This window comes from Molothrus aeneus, chromosome 19, assembly GCF_037042795.1.
Source record: "Molothrus aeneus isolate 106 chromosome 19, BPBGC_Maene_1.0, whole genome shotgun sequence".
NCBI classification, from domain to species: domain Eukaryota; kingdom Metazoa; phylum Chordata; class Aves; order Passeriformes; family Icteridae; genus Molothrus; species Molothrus aeneus.
The window spans coordinates 9,912,229-9,932,269 of NC_089664.1; the positions used below are offsets into that span (position 1 = coordinate 9,912,229).

Consider the following 20,041-nt stretch of genomic DNA (forward strand, 5'->3'; position numbering starts at 1 on the left):
CAGAAAATTACTATTCAAACTTTGCTGGTCAGTTGTTTTTTCCTACATTGTCTTTGCTTTTATTTTCTTTCCACACTGTCATTATGCTCTCAGAATAAATACGACAGACATGAATACTAACAAGGGACACAGGAGTTGGTCTAAAATATCTCAGCCACTACATCAGCTTATCAATACCTGCCACAACATACACCCCAGGCACAGCACGGAAAGAAAAGCTCCAAGACAAGAACCTGGGATTTTACTGACAATTTTTCTTTACCTTCACGTTTTATAAACCAACAAGCAACACAGCCAGAGTATTTTAAAAATGCCTGTCTTCATTTCTGATAGTTTCAACATTTCTCCTGCGTGTTTTGCCCAAAAAGACAAAATATAAAATCTATACATGTAAATCTCGTGGCTCACCCAAGCTAAGCTTATCAAACAGATGAATAATCAGTCCTTGCCACAGAGCCAGTACCTCCTGCCTTGACAAATTCCCACACAACAGCACACGATCCTTCAAACAAACACCAAAAAAAAAAGTGTTCTAAGATACGCCCATGGCTAAAAAATGGATTTATTTTTCAAGGAAAAATGGCTTGTTTGACTGGAGCCCAGGGGTGCAAGGAGCAGTGTGGCACAGGGATATTTAAGGTTCCTTTCTCTCCCTTTCAGACGATGATGAGCATGAATGGATCCTTCGGACCTGCCGGAAAGCCTGGGATTTAACAGCTGAGGAGGAACCAAAACCATCACACAGCCTCTCCTAGACAATATTCCAGCAAAGCAGGTAATCTGATTCACAATAAATGCAATTTGTCCTCGTGGATTTGTCTCACCCTTTCCCTCGACAGGAATATAATCTTTCTGTCATCTTTGTCAGCTCAAAGAAAAATGGAAATAATCATTTAATCAGTCATGCTGAGCAAAAGCCACGGCAAAAAAGCCGACTGTACTCACAATAATATTCCTGAGAGGTGTGCAGTGTAGTATGTATAAACATTATTAAGCCTGAAAACAATTTGTTAAAAAGAGTGCCTCGGATTCGGTGTTGAAGTCATTCAAATCCATCTTAATCAACATTATTTTCCCAGATTTTAGTTAGCTGTCCTGGTGAATTCCTTTCCTCTCTTTTTGCTCAGTACTTTGATATTGATTGATCATTGTAATAATGTACACCAGAGGTATTCTTTAATGACGGGTTTGCTAACTAGGAAATTATATCCATTTACTACGAACGTTTGTTGAACTCTCCTGAAGCCAGAGTTTAACAAAATAATAAAAGAGGAAAACTGGGTGGGTTGCTGCTTGATTAGTAAGCCAGAAAGTATTTAAAAATAAAATAAAATGGAATTACATCATTTTCTGGATGTAAGTGCCAGCACTTCTACTTGCATTAACTTTATTTATTACACAAATAAGACATTTACAAAGCACAACATTAAAAGTATGTAACAAAACAGACATTGGTTTTACAAAAAGTGCTTACAATTTTGTTTTACTTTTTTAAAATAAATATTAGTCTTGACTGTCCACTCATTCAGAGAAAAAATTTTTTAACCATTGTAGCCAAGACATGCAGAATTGCAACATGCTACAACAAAATGATTGGCAGATGAAATAAAACTGGTGTTTAGTTGGCATCCTACAGATAAATCACTGATAGTAGTGCAGGATTGGTTCCCACTCCCTGTCCCAACGAGTGAGTTCTGTAAGCACCTTTAGCTCGGGCATTGGGCTAACCAGCATGAGCCAGGAAAAACCACTGGTGATAAAAGCTGAAACCATCCCACTCCCAGAGCCAAGCTCTGTTAGTCACCTTATTAAACTGGAGTGAAGAGCCTTTCACTGGCTGTCTTCAGTGGATTCTGTCTGCAAAAGGGTTTGTAAATAGCAACTGGAAAAGTTTAGTGCGTGGAGTCTGCATTGCTGCACCAGAACCCATCTGGCAATTACTGAATAAACTAAGAAAATGAGAATGACTTTAATTTTATTTTTTTTTAAATCCACAGACAGGAGATGAATGCAAATGACCTGAGATAAGGTTTGGTTCAGTGGCAACAGTCAGTGTGAAATATGTTGTGAAACAATGTATTGAATAAATTAGAAGATTTCTTACATTCTTGGTACAGTTGAGTATTTTCCATACACATAATTAGCTCTAAAACTGCACAAGCTGAATTGCTTCCAGTTTTTGCAAACAATTTGGGCTTAATATAAACAGAGCCTGATTTCTGAATTAGCAAAGCTGCTCCTGGCTACTTATGGGGGGAAGTGCCCCAAGCACAGTCTGTGGTGAGCCCACATCCCTGGAGAGAAACACCAACATTCCCTCGGCCCTGCCATGGCATTGCTTACAGACCCTTGGATACCCAGGACATTTCCCAAGTGGGGTTTTTCTGATCGAGTTGGTATTTAGCAAATACATATTTCATAGTTTCCCTTTCACTGCATTGCCAAGACAGAAGGGAGAAACACATCAAACCCTTTTCTCCCTCAACAGAACAGTTGTGGCAATCTCAGAGACTGTGGGATGTCAGGGCAAGTTACAGCCTGAATCTCTCCTTCTGTGTCAAATGGAATAACTACCCATTCCTTTATGGCACTAATTCCACAACTAAATGGTCATTAGGATGTGCAAGCACAAATGGAGAACAAAGTCAGGCCCTGGTGACCCCCCCCGGCCCCCACGAGCATCTCAAGGCTGACACAGCAACCACCTCAACCCGTGATGACAAACACTCACCAACAGCCAGCCAAGGGAGCACTCATCCTTCCCTCATTCTCTGAAAAGGACAAAAAGGATGCACGTGGTGCACCTGCTGACTGTCCCCTCCTCAGGGGACACCTCTGCAGAGGTGGCTCCAGTCAGGTCAGGCATGTGGCAGCACCTTGTCACTGGTCACACTCTGGAAATGGTCACTCACGCATCTGGAGGTGACAATAACATTTTGTGGACTTAATTCCCCTCTCTCCTTTCTAATGTTACTTTGAACTGGGACTAGAGCTGCTGGCTGCAGTTTGACAGGTACTGGCCCAGCTGTCCGAGGTAGTGCCATCACTCTCAGTACACAGACACACAGGAGGGTGTGCGTGGCTCTGTGTGTGTGTGGAGTTGCTCCAACCAATATCAAAGTGTGTTGTACTCAGCTGCTTCTCAAGCCAAGAGATGCCAGTGGCCCCCGCAGCAGGCATCCCCATCTCCCCACGCTGCTCTCAGGGTGTTCCTCATGGCTCAGTGCAGCCGTGTCTGGCTGCTGGTGTCACACAGAGTTCAGGGACACAGGCAGGAGAAGGCTCCCCACGTGTGCAGTGTGGGCTGGCCAGAGCTGTGGGATGGTTCCCACCTGGATTGATCCAGGATCCCCCGGAGAGGAGAACACGTGTATCTACAGTTCCCATTAAAAACAAGTTATGTAACAGATGGATTCCCATCTCCTGCTCCTGGGGCACGGCTCAGTCACATCCCTCACTGGCTGTGGCTCAGGGCAGGCTTTCACATTCTTGGAAGAGCGGCCTCACAGACACTTCACAGCAGGACAGACCCATGTGCTTGTGTGGAGAGAGGTTTTGTCACAGACCTGCTCCTGGATCGGTGCAAACTGAGAAGGGCTGGCAGAGGTCTCTTGTTTTTTTTCGTTATTACCATCAACGAAGGATGGGATGGTTTTGGAGTCCTTTTCCTGACTTGGGGCCAGACTGCTGAGCACTTCCTGTGAGCCCAGCCATTCTCCTGGGATGCACCCTCATCCCAGGGCCTGGGACAGCCCAACCCCAGCAAAGGAGACCAGGAGGGCAGAGGGGATCAGAGCCAGGCTGCCAGACTAAGGAAGATGCCATCCCCTTGCTGTCCATTTGGCTAGTGATGATTTCTGCTGGCCTTACTGTGGCTTTCACCTTTTTAACTGGGCTCCAGTTTCTACCCAACTCTTCCCACTGACTGAACTTGAGTCCACAGCTGGGCAGAACATTTCTACACCTTTATGGCCACCTTCCATCGAGCATTTCCCAGTCCCAGAGTATGGATTGTCTGAGAGTTTTCTGTAGGTACATTCTGAAATCACCCATTTGTGATCCAATATGACTCCAAGGAAATAAAGTAGCTTGTTAATAAAGAACGAGAGTAAAAAACTTAAAAAAAAAAAAAAAAAGATTTGGCAGATGGCTGTGAGAGGAGAGAGATACTCAGTGTTCTAAGAACAAGTCAGCAATCAAAAACTTCAGGGTGCTAAACCTGGCTCTGCCACCAACCCTCATGGTTCCTCTCAGTTTAGGACATCTCTGCTTCCCCTCCTATAAAACGGGGGGAAAAACACTAAGATTTACTTACCTTTGAGTGATCAAAGGACATGTGATTCTAAAGCACTTTGAGGAGGAAGAAAAACTGCCTATTTCCAGCTGGCATCATGTTTTCCACTCAGTGGAGTCTCAGCTACCTGTGAGTTTGGCTCAGGAAGATCTGTCTATACATCGAGTTGCTGAGCCAAAAAGCCAATTTCAGATTTCGCACAAGCGAGTGGAAAGAAGGAGGGATGTCCAGGAACTGCTTCACTGGTGCAAGAAGAGAATCAGGCCAAACCACGAAAATTCCTCCTTCCTTTGTGTCCAGAGGCGATCATCGACCCCCCTGAGACTCGGCGTGTTCTGGGCTGTTCATATTCCCGTGGGTTTGGGAGCAAGACTTGCAAGCACAGCAGAGTCACCAGTTTTGACTGTGTCTGGCACTGCCTTGGAGAGACTCACGGTCATTCTACAAGTCCACAAGAAACAATTGTAAAATGTGACTGTGCACTCAACACACACATACACAGAGTGTCGCTGGAGGAGTCGGAGCGGGCGTGAGGTGCTGCTCAATGGGAGGAGCTGAGAGTGCTGGGGCTGAGCTGCTCCCGCAGGGCCGGGCGCTGTCAGCGGCTCAGGGGCGGCAGCGGGGCTGGCAGGGCCACGGGCAGCTGAGGAAGAGTCCTCGCAGTCAGTACTGGAAGAGGATGACCTGGGGGGGAAAGGGGAGCGTCAGAGGCACAGCCCTGGCCATGGCCCTGTGCTGCAGGGAGCAGCAGAACGGGCTCTGCCAGGGCAGCCACCTCCTGGCAGGAAAACCCTCTCTGGAAATGTTCTCTGCCCAGGAGCTGCCAGCCCTGCCCAGGGAAGGAGCCACCACTGAGGAGCCCAGGTCGGAGGTGACAGGAGAAATGCACCACACCTTGGGCTGTGGAACCAAACGCAACCGGGCAGCACCCCAAAAACGGCACTTCATTCATCTGTTCCCTGATACAGCAGCTACCAAGAAGGACAAAGGCCATGCCCAGCAATCCTGAGTGCCCACCTCACTCAGTGGCCAGCACAGGCTGCCCTCAAACACTGCACTGTCCAGGGGAAGCAGCTGCTGGGCTGCTCACCTCTCACCTCTCACCAGCCACTGCTCTGGGCACCCCCAGAGGAGGGGGGGGCTGCCCCACAAGCAGAGGGAAACACACACTCAGCATTGAAATGTGTTTTCCCAGGATCTCAGCTATCTCTGCTTTTAAAAATTTTTGGATGTGGGAAAAAAAAAAAAAAAAAGCTACTTCAGTTTTCAGGAATTCAACATGCAAGAGATTGTTTAGAAAAGGAGCTGGTTGGGGGGCAGCTCCGTGTCCTGAGAACCCTGTTCTGCAACAGCTGTGAGCCAGTAATTGCATTTAAATCAGGAGCTGCTTGCTGCAGTGAAGCCTCCCTAACAACAGCACCAGGACTGTATAATATTGTCTGAAAACTCTGCAGCTTGCTGGGCACATATGACAAAATGGTAGAATTTAGACTGAAAAGGTATCTTTGCTATGTCCCTGCTTCTGCCCACAGAAACAGAGCTCAATAAGCTGCTGCACTGAGAAGAGAGAGATCTGAAAAGAGAGGTGCTGAGAACTTCTAACAGTAAAGACAAAAGCTAAAACCACTCTGAGTTGCCAAAGGCTCAGTGTTCCCTCAGAAGGAACTCACTGAAACTGGGGTCCTAAATAAAATCTTCCAAACCTAAGCATGTCTGAGAAGTCTTGCCCCAATAAGCTGTGTGTTAGAACAGATACTGTAAGAGCTGAACAGAAAAATATCAACAAGCAATATTGTCTCCTGGCCAGACATTGTGAAATAACATTCCTACTTCAGATATTGTAACAGCCAGTTGTTATTATTTTTAAGCAATACTGCAACCCACAAGAAATGAATCTTTTTTGTTAACTCGTGGAAAACTGGGAAGTTAGCACATGCCAGAGGTCCTCCCTGCTCTGTTGTTCACAGCCAGGTGCTGCTCACACTGACCACATGTGCAGGTGCCTGAGGAATGGAACAGACAGAGCAGGGGAAACCAGGAAGGATCCAGGCAGGAGGATGTGAGAGCCCTCAGTGGATGCAGGCACAGAGTCCCAGCAGGTCACAACAGTGAGGGAAAACACAGTGATGCCATTTTGACCAACAGTGGGTACATCAACCTTAGGGCCCCCAAAACTAAGGGAAGACACATGGGTGGGTGGCAGCTGTGGAGGTCATGGAGAAGCAGTGACGCTGACAGGAGGTAGCAATGATGTTACACACAAATCTTTGCTACAGTGAGGGTTGGCCCCAGAGCCTGAAGCAGGGACTACATTTACCTTCTCACCCCTATTAGACAGTGGTCCTTCCATGTCTGCTTTGAGGTGCACTGGTGGAGCAGTGTAGGGAAGTCTACAGTGCACTTGTCCACACTGTACCTGACCTGTGGATGAGAAGGGGCTTCAGCCTCTGTTACTGCAAACAACACAGCCCACAGCACCACAGCCCACAGCCCACAGCACCACAGCACCACAGCCCTCCTGCAGGACCAGCAGGGAGCAGGCAGGGCTGGGGCACAGCCCTGACCTCGGGGGGAGAAACCTCTCAAGAGCCACAGAGCCAAAACCTCTGTCCAGGCATGACCAAAGCTGCCCATCACTCACAAATCATTCACTGGGAACAGAGAAAGCAACTCTGAGCAGGAAAGAGACCACTGACCACCGAGCCCCATGGGGCACACTCACAGCTCTTCTCCATGACACAGAGCACAGGAGGGCCGAGGAGCAGGCAGTGAAACCCAGGCACTGACTTTGCTGGGGACGAGTTAATCCCAAGGGCAAAGCTGATCAGACACGAGGAGGAGGAGCAGCAGCAGCAGGGGCACCATCCCCGCACCCGCAGCACCGGGAGGGTTTTGCCCCTGCCCCAGCCCTGTCCCAGCCCTGCCCCAGCCCTGTCCCAGCCCTGCCCCAGCCCTGCCCCAGCCCTGCCATCTCTTACTTTCGATGTATCCGTGCAGCGTCACCATCCGGGCCCGCTCAGGGCTGCTGAAGGGCGAGTAGTGGATGTCATCGGACAGCGAGGAGGGGATGCGGGACGGGGGCGCTCCCGAGGGCGGCACCGTGTGCTGCGGGGTGTGTTTTTTATGGCGAGCTCTGCAGTTTTGAAACCAAACCTGAAAAGAAAGCAGCGAGCGCTGTAACAGCTGAGAGACAATTGGGTTAAAATGTGGTCCCTTCACCAGGGTCCTTGGATGGGTGTTTCCTCCAAGTTTTTACCAAAGGAATGAAAAGCAGCAGGTATGAGATCTCTGATCATATCTCACTGCTTCTAATTAAAGGAGTAGTTTAGGAATTCCATCCTAGAGTTAAAACATGTATAGAAAGGGATTTTTTGTGCTAAAGAGGTGATCTGTTTCTTATGCTTTAATTTCTTAAAGATAGCTGTGAGTAAAAACCTTCTCCAAGACTCAGTGAAGATCAGGTCTCCAAGGCAGAGCACACTGGACCATAGAGAAGGAAACAGTCTAAGCATTTGACAAATTGTTTCCTGTTCAAAGTGCCTTTAAAAAACATCCACATAAAAAATCACCCGGTATGCAGCCTGCTTGATCTTTAGCTGAATGAAAAATCTCAATAACAGAGGCTCAAGCCAGATTTTCACATACAAAATTTAAAAGTGTCATTGGCAAAACAATCTTGGATGAAAGCTCCAAATTTATTTTAACCACTCGTGTTTTTATTGTATGCAGAATGTATGTGAGCAGAACGGTACAGTGATGAGTACAACGTCACCAAGAGGCAGAGCTGGGCTGTGTGGGAGCTGGGAGCTGCAGAGGGGACACTTCTCAGTCCCCAGGCACCACCCGCACTCCCCTCCCACACCAGGGGTGGGGATTTCCCTGCCTCAGTGTCCCCTGGAGCTGCAAAACCCCTTTTTCTTTAAACTTCTCCATGCCAATGTCTCCTGACTCTGCCTCTGTGGCAGGGGGAGCTCCCACACTCCGGCAGCGGCTGGGACAGAGCACAGCTCCAGGACCTGCTGCTAACAGCAGCTTTCCCACCCAGTGATTTACTGTGGATGGCTGGGGCTCTTGGGGTTTTGATTCATTGCATCATAAGAGGGGAAAACAAATAGAAACCCCACGAGCGAGACAGAGAAGGAACCGGCGCTGGCCTCGCTGCGGGGGCAGAGGAGCCGGCACCAGGGAGGCAGCTCGGAGCTGCTGGATGGATGCTGAGGAGCCTCGGGCTGTGAGTGTGAGCCCTGGCTGGTGCCAGCCTCCAGGTGCCCCTGCCTGCCCTGCTCAGCCCATGGTGGCCACCCCTGCCCGTCCCTGCCTCACCTGAATGACTCTGCGGCTCAGCCCCGTCATGTCCGCCAGCTTCTGCAGCGTTTGTGCGTCGGGGTTGTTGTCCTGAGCAAACTGTGCCTGCATCACCTGTGGGGAGAGGAGAGGAGAGCAGAGCAGAGAGGGGCTCGGGTGAGGCTGGGGAGCCCCGGCCCCCGCAGCCCCCTGGCCCTCCCGCCCTACCTGCAGCTGCTCGGCCGTGAAGGAGGTGCGGGCTCTCTTGGCTGGCTTGGGCTGGCTGTCCTGCTCCGAGGGCACAGCCCCCTCCAGCGTGATCCCATTGCCTGCAGGAGAGAACCCTCTGAGGCACAGGGCAGAAGCCTGCCTGCCCCACCACGTGCAGCAGCTGCTGCTCTGGGGGACTCCACACCTGGTGGCACCACAGCGTGGGACACCCAGAGCATCCCCTCAACAGGGGGACAACAGCCCTGGCACCACAGCGTGGGACACCCAGAGCATCCCCTCAACAGGGGGACAACAGCCCTGGCATCACAGCCTGGCACAACCAAAGCACCTCCTGCTGCAGTGGGAGCTGAAGGAGTGGAGCCAGCACGGCCACCCAGGAGCTGCCCTGGGCTGCTGAGCCCCTCCACACACAGGGAAGGAGAAACAACCATTCCCCAAGAGTTTACTGTGGAATTAAGAAAAATGCAGCAAGTGCTGGAAGCCACAGGGAATAAGGGGAGACAGCAGCAGGAAGAGGTCAAGGTGGTGTGTGAGGGAAGCACTGATGTCCCTCTGGCCCTGACTCCTGGTCACCACTTGGCCACATTCTCCAGGGAGTGGCTGGGAAGGGACCCTGTCTCTGCCAGGCTCACCCACATCCATCACTGCTGCCCCTTGCTGCCCCCTGTGACGCCGTTTTCCCTCGTGGGCGCTGCCTCCATCAGTCCTTTCATTTGCTCAGAGCGTTTCAACGGGCTCTTTGCTCCTTTCCCCAGCCCCAAACTGTCCCAGCACCCTCGCCTTCCTCTTCCTCCTGGGTCCCAGAGCAGCAGCAGGAGCAGCACCATCCCCAGGGCCTTGTGGTGGCCATGCATGAGCAGCAGCCACACTAAGGGGGACACTCCAGGGGACCCTCCAGGGGACACTGACCTCCCCCTTGCCCAGCCCCGTGTTGGGGTGAGCCCAGCCGTGCTCTTGCTGCTGTGTAGCCTCAGAGAGGAGCCCAGAGCCTGGCTCCTGCCGGGGCCCTGCTGCATCCCGTGCCAGCCTGGCTGCTCGGGCAGGGTGGGTGAAGCCCCTCTGAGGGAGGGCAGCGAGCAGGGCTGGGCTCACCCCACTCCCAGGATGCGCCTGCACGAGCTGGACCAGGCTGTGATTGTCTTGGCTTGAGTTGAAGGACTTTCTCATATAGTTTGACTTGTTCTTTTCGGATGATGAATGGGACTCTGACTTCAGCAACATCTGTTTATTTTTCTTGTATGTAAAACCTCATGTGCAGAAGAAATTGCTGGGTAATTACTGGAGGGGGGAGTGTGGCCCTGCAACTCCACAGCAACTACAGCTCTCCAAAGTGATCCCACCCCCTTCTCAAGACCCCTTGGACACAGGTAGTGACACCTGACACTCACCAGGTGCCCCAGCACTTCCCAACACTGGTGCTCAGCCCACACCAGCAGGTTGTTCTGAGCAGCAGCAGCAAACCCACCATCCCAGCCCTCAGCCAGGGCAGCAGCTCTGCAGGACTCCCCAGTGCCAGGCCCTGCTGTCCTCGCAGCATTCTGCTCCCCCAGGACACGTGGCTTCTCCCCCTCCATCCTTGCTCCCCATCACCTCCCTCACGCCCCGCAGCAGCTGACCAGATGGACCAACACGTCACAAGCCACATCCTGAGCCAGGACCCTCCCAGCCCAACTGGGCACTCTGTTTCCATCCTCTTTCTCTTTCTCAAACACAGTAAACTGAACCATATTATTTTCCTGTCAGGTTGTTAATGGTTTCCACATGCTGCATGGGCTGGGACATGGTGTGTCACTCCCTGTGCCCACCATGTGCTGAAGCACTTCCCACCACAGCACAGGCCCTGGCACTGCCCGGCCTCCGTGAGCACCTCTCTGGACTAAGCCCACAAATCCGTTCCTCTGAGCATCTCTCTGGGCACTGCCATGCAGGAGGCTGGGGAAGGGACAGGAGCTGCAGTGCTGTGACCCAGTGTCCCCAGCTCAGCTGGCTGTGGCACAGCGCTGTCCAGAGGGGAGTGGCACAACCCCACATGGGCAGGGCGGGTGGAAAATGATGGGAAGGTTTTGTCCAACCACCAATCCCACCTTCTCCATTAATGACTCACAGCCTCAAATCCCAGTGGGTTCCTTACACTCTGCACTCCAGGCTGTGCAGGACCAGGCACTGGTCCCTGGCATTGCCCAGGGCACACAGGTCTGCCACAAGCCGCAGGTGCTGCCAGCACATTGGCCACCCCACGAGCCCCCTGCCAGCACAGGGCCTTGTGCTCAAGCCCCCCAGGACCACCCATCACCCTTTTTGGAACGCTAGAACCCTCCCCAACCCCCTGTGCTGAGGGTGAGCCTGGGGCACGGCGACACCGTGGCGCTCCCCGGGCGAGGCTCCATACCGTTCTCCGCCGCGCGCTTCAGGTTCTCGATCATGGTGTCGTAGTGGATCCGGCACAGCACCTTCTCCTCCACCAGGCCGAACTCCTCGCCCGTGGAGAGCTGCCTCTTGCAGGAGAAGCAGGCGAAGCAGGCCAGGTGGTAGGCATTGCCCCGCGCCCGCCGCACCCAGTCGCTGGCGTAGATCTGCCGGCCACAGCGGGCACACTTGGTACCGAACCGGCTGCGGGGAGAAGAGATGGGTGAGGGCAGGGGAGGAAAGGCAGGGAGGGCAGGAAGGGGAGGACAAGCAGGGGAAGGCAGGCAAGGGAGGGCAGGCAGGTGAGGGCAGCAGCATCAGGCCAGGGTGCAGGTGCTGCTGCCGACCCCATTGCTCACCCCGACACCCCAAGTCCCACAGCACCCGTGCATGCAGAGATGCAGTGGGGCCGCCCCAGCAGTGCCCGTGCCCTGGCAGTGGCAGCAGTGTGGGCAGCAGTGGGTGTAACTCACTGCAGCCCTGTGAATCAGCTTCCCAGCCCGTGGGTTTTTTTATTTTGATAACAGCCAGTGTGACACTGGGATGGAAACTGTGTCAGAGCTGGTTCTCTCCCGCTGCCATAAATCAAACCATGTGTGTTCTCCTCACACGTACAGGCGCACACATCTGCTTTTTCCCCCGTGGAGGAGGTCTCCTCACTGTGAGAGGATGATGACTGTGCTGGAGTGAGCTATGCTGGAAGGTAGCTCAGCACAGTCAAGAGGCAACAAGACAGCCAGGATCCTCTCACCAGGTGATTGTGTGAAAACCCCCATTCCTGTCAGGATGCTGACAGGAGGGCAGGTGATTCACAGGGAGCAGCAGATGTGGCCCCCATGGCCCTGAATCCCCAAGACAGTGTCTGACATGAGGTGCCAGCCAGGTTCGATATCTGCATTTTCAGTTCTACTGCTGCTTAAAATAATAAATGCAATGAACAGCAGCAGGAGCATCAGGAGAGAAGGGAGAATCTCCTCGGCCACCCCAAAGTGGCACTGGCTCCAACACAGTCGATGCACTTCCGCACGCAGCTCCAGCACTGCCACTGTCACCTCAGGCTCCCGAGGGCTCCTGCCAGCCCCTCACCACAGCGGGAAGCAGAGCCACAGGCAGCCCTGCCCGGGCAGCTCCAGCATCTCTCAGTGCAGGCACAAAACACTGACAAGGAACGACCACAGCAAGCGACAGGAGAGACCTCAGAGCACAAACCCTTCAGTTCAGTGGCCAGAGCAGCCCCAAGCTCTGCACACAGGCAGAGACAGAGCCCAGGCCACCAGGGCCAGTGTGCTGCCCCTGCCCGACCCCACACCGAGGAACTGCTGCCCACCGTGGGCCCAGCAAGATGTGGAAATACTGTCCTGTGCTGGGATTACTAATAGCAAAACTATTTGGGAGGAAAAGAAGGGTCTAAATTTTTCAGCCTGACCATAGCTGACCAAAAAGAAGAAAAAAAAAGAGGACATTTCTGTGCTGAAATTATACAGAGACTTAGCTAAGAGACTTCACTAATTTACTTCAGATGGGAACATTGTAAACTGACTTTGTGCCAGCTCGTTTATATAAACGCACAAACAAAAGAACTGTATTAATTTTTTATTTAGAAATAAAGATCATTCCTGTAAATTGAATTACTTTGAACAATGTGCTATGTAAACAGTGGTACTTGCTGAGCAGTATCAGGCGAGGGGCAGGCACACGGAGCTAATGGCACGTGGTGATCGCCGCTCCCCGCTCCAACCCCAGCCAGGGGAGCACAGCATGGCCAGGGGAAACTGAGGCACCACCCAGAAAAGGTCACACATCCCCGTCACACATCAGCTGGGCTCTGGGGAGACACCCAGGCATCTCCTGAGGAGCGGGCAGGACCCCCAGGCTGGCAGCAGTGCCCAGGGAGCCGGACAGGGTTTGCTGAAAGGCGCGGGGGCTCGTGGCCGTGGCAGCAGCACAGGCAGAGGCTGATGCCCCTGTCCCTGTCCCTGTCCCTGCAGGGCCATGCCATGAGCAGAACCTGCAGAGAGGCTGAGGCTCAGCACAGCCGGGCATGGGGCTGCACAGCCTGCAGCAGCAGCAGCAGCAGCAGCAGCAGCAGCAGCAGCAGCAGCAGCACTGCCGCTGTGCCTGCGGCTCTCGGCCAACTCCCGTCTGCGGCACTGCTGCAGCCAGCACAGACAGGGCTGGGGCCAGCACCAGCACCCACTGCCACCCCACAGAGCTGACACTGAGGGACCACCACTGCCAGGGACGCAGCAACGGGGAGAGAAATGCCGGCAAGAAATCTGCCCCGACCATCAGCAGTGCAAATAACAGCTCAAACACAACACAGGATTTAGCTCACTGAGCTCGCAGGGCGGTGAGGGCCCTAAGAGCCCTAGGAAAGGGGCTCCACAGGACTCCTGCCACCTGCCTAGCAGGGACAGGGATGGGCATGGGAACAGGGCCACACTGTAGCAAGAGACACAGAGCCAGAGGATTTGTCCAAGCCCAGAATGGTGGCACAAACTGGAGCATCACCAAACGCTAGCAGAGCCATGGGCTCATGCCCTGCGTGCATGGTTTGTGGTCAGGTGAGCAGATGCTCTCCCCAAAGATTAACTCTGGGAGGCAGAAACTGACAGCAACGTTACCAGAGAAGACTCATCCAGAGAGACTCATCCCAGGGAGACTCATCCCAGGAAGACTCATCCCAGGAAGACTCATCCCACCTCCCCCAGGGCAGCCGCATCATCTGGGGCGCAGGAAGAGCAGAGGCGGGAGGATGCCCCTGGTGCATCCTGTCCCTCCCACGCCGCTTGTCCCCAGGTGCCACAGCTCCCTCAGCCCTCCTGTCCATCCCTGCCTGTGGGGACAGGGCAAGGGGCACCCGGCCCCAGGGCCACGCACAGCTCAAACATCCCTGTCCCCTCCTGGGTCCTGTCCCCTCCTGTCGGAAGCCTCTGGCACAGCCCTCAGAGCCAGCTGCAGCTCACATCTGCCCAGTCCCTCAGCAGAGCAGCAGCGGTGCCTCAGCGAGGACCTTCACGCTGTGCCACTGCAATGCCTGAGCTGGAGCATCATCCTGGAGGGACACAACCTCTGGGATGAAGGCCACCTGAGCCACGGCCAGGCCAGGGACCCCAGGGTCACCTGCCTGCAGCCTGCCCACCAAGGGCACAGCAGGAATCACACCAGGATCACACCGGGCCTCTGGACAACTGGAGCCCTGGGAGCTTGGCTGTGAGCAGTCCTTGCATGGCTGGGAACACAGTGTTCTGCTCAATGAGCTCCAATTCTAATTTGGTTCTCCTTGGAGCGCTGGAGCCTTAGATGCCAAATGTAATTATTTGACAAGACACAGGAAACAGCAGCATTTGCTTAAAAATGTACATGAGGCAACGGAGTCACGGCAGAGCCAGCACCTACACAGCCCCTCACGAGGATAGGGAAGGGACACTTGCACAGAGCGGCCCTAACCACGCTCCCCATGGGCAGTGGGGCTGTGACATGACAGCCCCGTGCCTGACAGCCTTCATCCTCATCGTCCCCCAGCAGCCCCGGTGTCGGAGGAATGCAGAGCATCCGTGTGACCCGTGCAGAGCATTTCACTGTCCCTTCACTGTCCCTTCCCTCTGCCTTGGCTCCAGGGATCTCATGCCTTAGGATGGGGCTTCTGCTTTGCTTAAAAAAAAAAAAAAAACCCACACATTTAATTTGCCTCAAATAATAAATAAAATTTTCAAAATCCATCCCGAGGATCAGGTTTAGCCCGTGCCACGCACCGGGTTCCACTGGCTGGAGTCAGCAAGATGCCAGCCAGGATGCTCCCAGGGCTGGGTGGCTGCAGGAGGTCACCGAGAGAATGGACAGCGGGGCGAGTTTGCCGGGGTAGCGGGAGGGATCCCAGCCCTGCCGAGCGGCTCCCGGCCGCACACCGGCACCGACGGCGGTGGCTGAGCCCGGCGGGTTCTGCCGCGGGAGCGACCCCCGCCCAGCACCCCGAGCACCGCAGCGGGGCCGGCCCGGGGTTCGGCGGGGGCTGCATTGATCCCCGCGGGCTCGGGGGCAGCGAGGCAGCTCCGCACCCGCCGGGCTCCGAGCGCCGCCGCCGCCGCTCAGAGATTCACCAAAATAAAATTTAAAAATCTCTCCAAACCCCCACCTTTCAATGGAAAAGGAAGGTTCGGGGCGCGGGCTGGGAGCCCCCGCGCCCCCCGAACGGGTGCCGCAGGAACCGGGAGCGTCGTGCGGCGGCTTCCGCGATTTTCGTTTTATTTCCCTTGGCCCCGCCGGTACCGGCGGGCAGAGCTTGGCTGCTCCCAGCGGGGAAGGGGCTCGGAGCTTCTCGGACGGGGAAAATCGCAAAACAGATTTATTTTAACATTATTATTTGCCATATTTGCTCAAAGGTCATTTCGAGATTCCGGCGCTGCTTTAAAACCGCCTTTGGAAAGGTACGCTCTCAAAAACAAACGAAAAAGAAACCAAACATGAACGGCACCAGAACGGCGATAAATGAATGAAAACGCTCAAACTGCTCCAAAACCGCGGCCCCGGGATCCCCTTGTGCCTTTCTGTGCTGAGTGGGGGAAATTTCGCTGAAATCACCGAAAATTGCGGTTTGAAAATAATAACAATAATAACAATAATAATAGTAATAACAACAACAAAACCCATCACAGGGCAAGACGCAGAGCACCGCAACCTCGGGACCGACCCGGTTCTCCGAGCCCCGCACTCCCGGCGGCACCGCACCGAGCCCGGCGGAGGCAGGGGCTGAGCTGCGGAAAAAATCGGGCAATCGCAGACCCTTCAACAAAAAACACCGGGGGAATCTCTGAGGTGCCCCCCGAGCTCCCCTGCCCGCTGTCGTCGGGGCAGCCCCGAGCTCTGCCGTGGCCGGAGGATGCTCCGAGCCCCCCGCGCCCCGCCGGGGTCATTCCCATTTCCTGCCCGCCATTCCTCTTCCTCCCGGGTCAAACACCATTCCCTCATCCTGGTAGGATGGGGAAAATCAGAGCGGGGGTTCCAATGTTTAGTTAAACCCCGGCGAGGAGCTCAAAATATTCAGTCCCCTCGTGCGAGTCAAACTGGGGGGAAATTAGTGGTTTAAGGTTTAGAACAGAAAGCCTCTCGAAGCCAGAACATCCTCCCTGCGGGACAGGCTGTCCCGGGCGTGCGGGTCCGGACCGAGCCCCGCCGGCCGCCGCTGCCGCCCGCCGTTCGTTTCCGTTCCGTAACGCGCTCCCGCCGCGGGCGCTCCGGCCATTGCGGGCCCACAGCGCTGACAGGGGCTCCCCGAAAGCTGGGCACCGCAGGCTGGCAGCACCTATTTCCCCTCCGGCAGGAGCCGGGACGAGGCCGTTCGAGCCCCTTTTCCCCGCCGCGGGGAGCCGGGCGCTGTGGCCGCCGAGCCGGGAGGAGCAGGGGCCCGGGGCGGCCCGCACAGCCCGGCCAGAGGGCAGGAATCCCTCCGGGCGGTTGTGCAGTTGCACCCCAAACTCCCTTCCTTCTTTTCTCCCCGTTTCCCGAGGCTCATCTCCCACCCGGCTGCTCCAGAGAGCCCGGCGGGTTTTCCAAACCTTTCCACGGCAGCGCCCGAGCGGTCCCGACCCCGCGGCAGCCGGCGAGGGCTGAGCCCACCGGAGCGGCCCCGGCCCGATCCCTACCTGAAGTAGTCCATCTTGCAGAATATCTCCTTGTTCTTGATGTAGCAGCTGTGTTGCTGGCGCAGCGAGGTACGGCACACGGAGCACTCCAGGCACCGGACGTGCCAGATGAGGTTGTTCACCTGCGGCAGAGAAGGGGCTGAGACCCGGGGCCACCCGCCGCCCCCCGCCGCCCCCGCCGCCCTCCGCCCCGCTCACCTTCAGCAGGTACCGGTCGAGGATCTCCAGCCCGCAGCTGGAGCAGACGTTTTTGCCGGCCGACGGCGTGGAGGAGGAGGAGGATGGCGGGGAGCAGACGGACGGCGTGGAAGGGGTGCTGGGCGCTGAGCGGGCGTCCTCCTTCTCCAGGGCTCCAGGCAGAGGCTCCCCGTCGGGCTGCGACTGCGGGCAGAGCCGCCGCGGGGCCGTCAGCCGGGGCCCCGCCGCTCCCCGCGGCACCGAAGCGCAGCGCCCCGCCGGCTCCCCGCACTCCTCGGCATCCCCGGCCCGGCGGGTTCGCACAAACCCCCGACATCCTCGGCGGGACCCCGAAATCCCCGGTCCCGCGCGTCCCCACAGCCCCCGGCCCAGTGGATCCCGGCGGGTCCCCGCAGCCCCCGGCACCCCCGGCCCAGTGCGGTCCCGCATTCCCGGCCCGGCGAGTCCCGGCCGGAACCCGCAACCCCCGGCCCCGCTTACCATGGCTCGGGAGTGCGGGTCCAGACAGCGGGCGCTCCCCTTGGGCAGCGGCTCCGGCGGCATCACCTTGATGGAGAGAGCGGGAGAGGGAGGCTGCGGCTCCATGCGCCGGGCGAGCGCGGGGCACCCTATATAAACCGCCTCAAAACAATAAATAAGAACTTTCTAGTGGCCATTTAAATCCTTTGCAACAAAAGCTGCGTCTCTTTAATGAAGCAATTTGAATGTGGATTGAATTCTCCCCCTGCCTGCACTTAACCCGGGCCTCTTGAAGTAATCGCTCGGTTCCCATGCGAGCCAAGGCGCTGAAAAACCCCCCAAACTACCTGCAATTAGAAATTGCCGTAAATGCCCGAGATAAGAGGTACCAGAGTGTCAATTCCGGCTGTCAATCAGGGAATCCATCAGGCCACCCAAAGAATTGCAAATTTGATTTTTTTAATGGTAGTAATTAAAAATCGAAATTCTTCCCCCTCTCCCTCCGCCGAGCACAAAACGCCCCAGAAAACGCCGGGATGGAAAAATCCACCCCTCTGGCGCGGGAGGCAGCGAGCGGCCCCGGCCCCGGCCCGGCCCCAGCCCCGGTACCGGCCGCCGCGGGGAGCCCGGCCCCGCTCCGGCCCCGCTCCCGGCCCCGACGGCAGCGGCGGCGGCGGCAGCGCTCACCTTGCCCGCCTGGGCGCCGGCCGGGGCGCGGCGGCCAGGGCCCCGGGGCTGCCCGCCCCCATGGCTCCGGTGCATGGGGCGGGCGCGCCCCGCTCCGCCCGCCGCCGCCGCGCTCCGTGCCCGCGGGCGGCGCGTCCCGCGGCCGCGGCAGGAAGGGCGGGGAGCCGGGCGGGGAACCGCGCCGGCCCCGCTCCCCCGCCGGGGGCGGCCGCGGGCCGGGCAGGAAACGGCGCCCCCCCGCCGCGCCCCGGGGGCCGCCCGCCCCGCCGGGCCCCGCTACCTGCGGCGGCGGCACCGGCGGCGGCACCGCCCGCGGGCGCGGCGGGGAGGGGGCGGCCCGGTCCCGCTCGTCCCGGTCCTCCCCCGCCGCTGCCCGCCCCGACGGGGCGCACGGTCCGGGCCGGCCCCGCAGCCCCCCGCGGATCGCGGCAGCGGGGATCGCGCCCACCGCCGCGGCGTCTGGCCGCCCGCCGCTGCCCGGGCTTCATTAGTAACCTGATAATTCCCCAGCAAAGACCCGGCAGCGGTGCCACCGCCGGGTAATTGCAGGACGGTAACGTGAGCTGATGGCGGCCGGGGATGGATCCTCGCCGTTATTGATTGTGACAGCTAAATTGTTAACCGAGAGGGAAATCAGATGAAAGCCATTTTAGAATAAATACAAGGCATTAAGTTTAAACATCGAGGTTGCAGGAAAGCCTGAGAAAACCCCAGGAAACGGAACCCAAGGCCTGCCAGCTTGTCCTCCCCTGTCCCTGGCTCCACAGAGGCCGAGTGCGGGGGGACACAGACAAGTGCAGAGGCGAGATGCTGAGAAAGGACAATTTAAACCCTTCGTTCTCACTGGTGGGGTCTGAATTAGCTCTGGCTGCTCCAGGAGAAACACGTAGGAGTTTTCATGGACACAGCCACGAAAGCTGCCTGTCCCCCCACGCAGCAGCGGCCGAGGCAGGGCCATGTGGGGTTTGTTTGCATCCCCAGAGCGATGCTGGGCTTGGCAGCCATGGCTCAGCACCACGGGCCAGCACCACGCAGCCAAGCAGATGCTTGCACTGCTCTCATGATTACAGACCCAGCTCCCCAGACCCTGCAAAGCCAGAGCAGGCTCAAGAATGGGGTGACTCCAGCCCAGCTTCTGCCCTTCTCCAGCCCTGGGAGTAAGTCTTGGCTCTGCAGGGTGGGTGTCCTGCTCTCACTGCCTGCTGAGAGCAGACAGATCTCACACGTGCATCTGGCACCAGGAACAGGGCCTGGGCAGTGGCTGGGGAATGCAAAGCACTGCAGCTAACAGGTACCAGCCCCGAGTCCATCCCTGTCCTTACCCCCCTGTGCTCCCTCCTCCAGCCCTGGAGTTTGTACAAGGCAGCAACAAGGTGGCAGCGTGTCAAGCAGCAGCTCGGCCAAAATCCCAGAATTTGGGGTCGGGAATGTTCTGTGCTCCCAGAGTGAAGATTCTGCGCCTGTCCCAAGTGAGGCACTGTCACCACAGGCAGAATGGTTCAAACACCAAGGAAAAACCCAGACTGTGCCCTTGGTAAACATCACCCTCAGTAACTCACCTTGCTCCCATGGGCTTGCTGGAAATAAAGGGGAAGCAAGGAACCCTCTCAGAGGACAGGAGGGCAGGCTGGAGGTGAGAAGCAGCCCAATTCCCCTGCACAGGAGCCAGGCACCAAGCCCGGCTCTCCTTCCCACCACCAGCTGCCACCCTCCCCACTCACGGCTCCAGCGATGCCGCGCTCCCCGGCGCTCTTCAAATCTCTTTCATGACGGTCTTATGCAAAGTCCCAGGGTTGATGCTCCTGAAAAAAACCCCATTCCTGAGCATTTCCCTCCTCCC

At 56.2% G+C, this 20,041-nt stretch overlaps 2 protein-coding genes across 4 annotated transcripts in view; one reads left to right on the forward strand and one right to left on the reverse strand.

Annotated features, from left to right (window-relative positions):
* Positions 1–2,105, forward strand: part of MORN5 (MORN repeat containing 5) — a 14,786-nt gene extending 12,681 nt beyond the window's left edge. For both annotated transcript variants that reach the window (XM_066563111.1, XM_066563112.1), the window contains exons 5-6: positions 661–775; positions 1,998–2,105. In XM_066563111.1, coding sequence (XP_066419208.1) covers positions 661–755 — 95 coding nt within the window. In that variant the 3' untranslated portion in view covers positions 756–775; positions 1,998–2,105. The remainder of the gene's footprint in view (positions 1–660; positions 776–1,997) is intronic.
* On the reverse strand, positions 1,371–18,276 carry LHX6 (LIM homeobox 6). 2 transcript variants are annotated; one of them, XM_066563109.1, is made up of 10 exons: positions 18,202–18,276; positions 17,536–17,601; positions 17,056–17,238; positions 16,858–16,979; positions 11,199–11,419; positions 8,807–8,907; positions 8,618–8,713; positions 7,273–7,447; positions 6,612–6,715; positions 1,371–4,978 (listed from the first exon to the last, which is right to left on the reverse strand). In XM_066563109.1, exons 1-10 carry the CDS (start codon positions 18,274–18,276, stop codon positions 4,958–4,960), a joined length of 1,164 nt encoding a protein of 387 aa, XP_066419206.1. In that variant the 3' UTR covers positions 1,371–4,957. The 2 variants fall into 2 exon arrangements, with proteins under 2 accessions (XP_066419206.1, XP_066419207.1); XM_066563110.1 differs by having other exon boundaries at positions 17,536–17,676; positions 18,157–18,276.
* Between the last annotated feature and the right edge of the window lie 1,765 nt (positions 18,277–20,041).

What these genes read in the sequence shown, in the direction of transcription:
- LHX6 (XM_066563110.1), bottom strand. Translation starts at nt 18,276, where the DNA reads ATGCACCGGAGCCATGGGGGCGGGCAGCCCCGGGGCCCTGGCCGCCGC. An exon ending in GCTGCACGGATACATCGAAA is followed by an intron (nt 6,716 to 7,272) that starts GTAAGAGATGGC and finishes TCTCATCCACAG; the next exon opens with GTCAGGTACAGTGTGGACAA. An exon ending in TGTCTAATAGGGGTGAGAAG is followed by an intron (nt 4,979 to 6,611) that starts GTAAATGTAGTC and finishes TTTCCCCCCCAG; the next exon opens with GTCATCCTCTTCCAGTACTG.